This window comes from Opisthorchis viverrini (assembly GCF_000715545.1).
Source record: "Opisthorchis viverrini unplaced genomic scaffold opera_v5_702, whole genome shotgun sequence".
NCBI classification, from domain to species: Eukaryota; Metazoa; Platyhelminthes; class Trematoda; order Opisthorchiida; family Opisthorchiidae; genus Opisthorchis; species Opisthorchis viverrini.
Genome location: NW_008752373.1, coordinates 10,098 through 13,511, shown reverse-complemented (window position 1 = coordinate 13,511; position 3,414 = coordinate 10,098). Strand labels below are relative to the sequence as shown.

The following is a 3,414-nucleotide window of genomic DNA, read 5'->3' as shown; positions in this document are numbered from 1 at the left end:
TCCGGGAAAATTACGCTGGCCTTGGAATTTGGAGAGTTATTTCTAGAAATTAAAGTACACGGAATGTTAAGAGAACCTGAGGATCGGGGTAGAACTGCGTGGTTCTGGATCGCCCATGGCGGGGAGTATTGTATACGTGGAACTGCTGATAGATTCTAGATGGTGGTAATGAAATAAAACATACGTTCCACATATCATCGGGGCATCACCGGGGACAGGCGACGCGTCTTGAACAGGAATGATACTACTAATCGTGACAGTCAGCTTGGTACATCTGAAGATGAGGATTTTACAAATTGAAAAGTTGGTAGGTGCGGGAGGACTTAGTCTTTTTGGAGTTGGTGGGCTTATGACTATGTTCGCAAAAAAAGTGGTGTCATCACTGGAATCACGATCCGACCCGTCTGTAAAATCAGACGGCAGCCGCTTCTTTGTACTGCAACCATTGTAGTACGATTGATAAATATGCTGTTTGCGCCTGGATTGACGTAAGAGCCGTTCATCGTTTTGCTTCACAGAGGAGGTATGCCGTGATTCAAGGGCTTCCTTCCGGCTGAGCACTCAGTGCATCCGGGAAAGTTTCTAGAACATTTTTAACTGAAAATGAACATACTGCACTGCCGATACACTTCGTATGTGCACGACTTGAGTGGAAATTTTGGTAGAGTACCCCTCAGTAAGTTGGCATAAAGAGTGCCGGTTGTGCACGAGGGCCAAAGGACGAATCGGGCGGTTCAAAGCACGATTCATGCACTATGCCAACAGAGTTGTTCGCAAATATGAGGACAGCGTACATGGCTGAAAAACAACTTCCAAATACGATATTTAACAGAAGAATATCCACATGCAAACCGAAGCTTTGCTGGAATAACGCAAAACCAACATAAATATGTATATATATATATTACGAACTAATGAGTAACACAAGCAATAAATGCATACATGTGTCGAGTGCCAGTGGTAAGAGTACTGACTAATCAGTAAGGGTATGCAAAATGGGTAAGTATATAGGGGCGTCTCTGCAGGAAAAACTTAGGCATTTACAAGATATTTGGTCGACTGATGCAAACAGCCTAGTGTGTTGCAAGTCGGAGCATTGAAAAACTAGAACGTCTGTCGATATCAACACGTGAATGTAAAACGGGAGAACAGCTTTGAACTTCTGGTGCTCAATAGTATCTCCAGAAAAATCTACAATAACCGCTGGTTGACAATCAAGCAAAATGCAGTTATCGGGAGTGTTTCGAAAAAACGACATTCTCATGAATGTATCTGTGACATCCGGCAGTGGCTGATGGCCTCAGTCGCAAACCAACATCATCCGAAAATATCTTCCTTTCGACAGCATCCAATCCCACACGCTCTGACAGTCGGCGGTAAAGCTGAACGGCCGGTGGTTTTGGACCATGTATGTAATGCTTCAATTGCCCCCAGCTCCGATTCATAGGGAAAACAGGAAAAACGATCCAAGGAACCATAAAGCTTGACGAATTTGAATAAACGGGAGAAGAGGTGTATGTTGTAGACTAAATGGCTGGGACCATAAATAGCAGCAAATTTCGACACAGAAACCTTGAAAACATCAATTAAAAAAATCAGCATATTGTCGTGAGAAAAGTTGAACGGCCTATGAAAGTGGTTGCCGAAAAATACTTGAAACATTCGTAAAAGTCACAATGTAAGATATCTCGTAAAACAACGGGTCTTATGAACAGAGGAAACTGTCGTAGCTCAGATGCCTTCCACCGATCCAGGTCCACGACACCTCGACATTTTTGGGGGAAATCAATACTCAGAGCCAAACTCTGTTGCTCAATGTTATCATTCAGCAGATTCCAGGACTCCAAAGAAATCTTGGCCTTGTGTCCAACTGGCATAGCTCAGAGTAAGATGAGAAATTTCCGCACTAAGCCAAGACACACACTATGCATGTGATCTGGTGGGAAACCGTCAACCCTGGCAACATTTAACTCCTCCATCGGACTTAAGCCTGTATGGTGCTTTTCTTGCTTTCTGGTCCGGAAATCGTAGTCACGACGCAAGGGAGCTCTTAACGAGGGAAAAGTCATCCGTGTGCCGATGTGCACGACCTTTTGTGTACAATAATCACAGCCATGATATCCTGTATGTCCCTTCACTTGCTTTAGAAGGGCCCTAGCCGGACTATCGCAAATAATGCACTGAAGACGGACAGTGTGAATATTGTGAACCCCGGAGACACCTTTCGCCAAGACGTCTGTCAACTCGGCGACCGTGTCAGACATCAGCCGATGAACATCATTGGGATTTTGCTTACCACGGTATATTCCAACGACGAAAGGCTGACCGATAAAGGGTGAAATTATCCGGGAGAGTATAGGCCACACTTGAGTACGCGAGTTGTTATAGGCCCGAATACCGTCAACGTTCATTTGAATTTCGATGTTTGTAACCCTAGTCTTAATCTCACGGAGCTGTTGCAGCAAACCTGCTTTCAACCCAAGGTGGATGTACATCCCACCGGCCTTCTGTCTCACGCAGCAACGACGGGGGATTTTCATTACGGTCCGTGGATCCTTTGGAAGAGACGGGAAAAAGTATCTGAGATCGTCCAGCACAACGGCTAAACCGGATAAAGGTACGTTCACTCTTCGCGCCATCCGAAGAACAGCCGTTAAAATATTTCTACTTGGTTGTGAATGGTTTAAAAAGAATACCGATGGAAGGCAATATAAATGCAAGCAGAACATATGGGCTTATCCCTTCAACGACTTGCAGTGGGCTACCTTGCGGCAAAAAGCAGGAACCGAAGGGTTCTCCAGGGACCGCAGTGATGAATGTCTTTCTGGTTCCAAAGTCCTGATAACAGGGATCGGGGAAAACGCCGGCGAACATCGTGGCAAATCTCAGTCTAGTTTATCACCTGGAACGGTCAAATTCGGCATATCTAGAGCCTATCATCTGATTAATCATGAAGCTTACCCTGAGATAGTCGACTATGGATTATGGACGCATTATGGACGCATTATGGATGCATTATGGACGCATTCATCAGTCGACCAACGAAAACATCCACTTGCCGCAACCGCCTGTCGTACTTTCATAGTCGACTATTATGGACGCATTATGGACGCATTATGGATGCATTATGGACGCATTCATCAGTCGACCAACGAAAACATCCACTTGCCGGCCGCGCCTGTCGTACTTTCCTATATAGCGGCGTTCTTGAAGAGCCTTAACGAGCAACATGAACAAATTTCGGGCGCATTGACGGTCACCCGAAAAGAAAAATATTTTTTACGGTTTTGAAATAGGCCCTAAACCTATCTAATCAGCGCACTCACCTTGACTGTCCTGTTATTAGGTCCTAGAACTTACACTTACCAACCTGGAACCCTTAGCATTAGTCCGCAGTTGCGACAACTACCCTCC

General features: G+C 45.1%; 1 protein-coding gene across 1 annotated transcript; it reads right to left on the bottom strand.

The window, feature by feature from the left end:
* Positions 1-1,317: 1,317 nt before the first annotated feature.
* T265_12009 (hypothetical protein) lies at positions 1,318-1,877 on the bottom strand (the record flags this gene model as incomplete). The annotated part of the gene is made up of 2 exons (XM_009178891.1): positions 1,318-1,627; positions 1,654-1,877. The coding sequence occupies 2 exons, from the start codon at positions 1,875-1,877 to the stop codon at positions 1,318-1,320; spliced, it is 534 nt and encodes a 177-aa protein (XP_009177155.1).
* Positions 1,878-3,414: the final 1,537 nt, after the last annotated feature.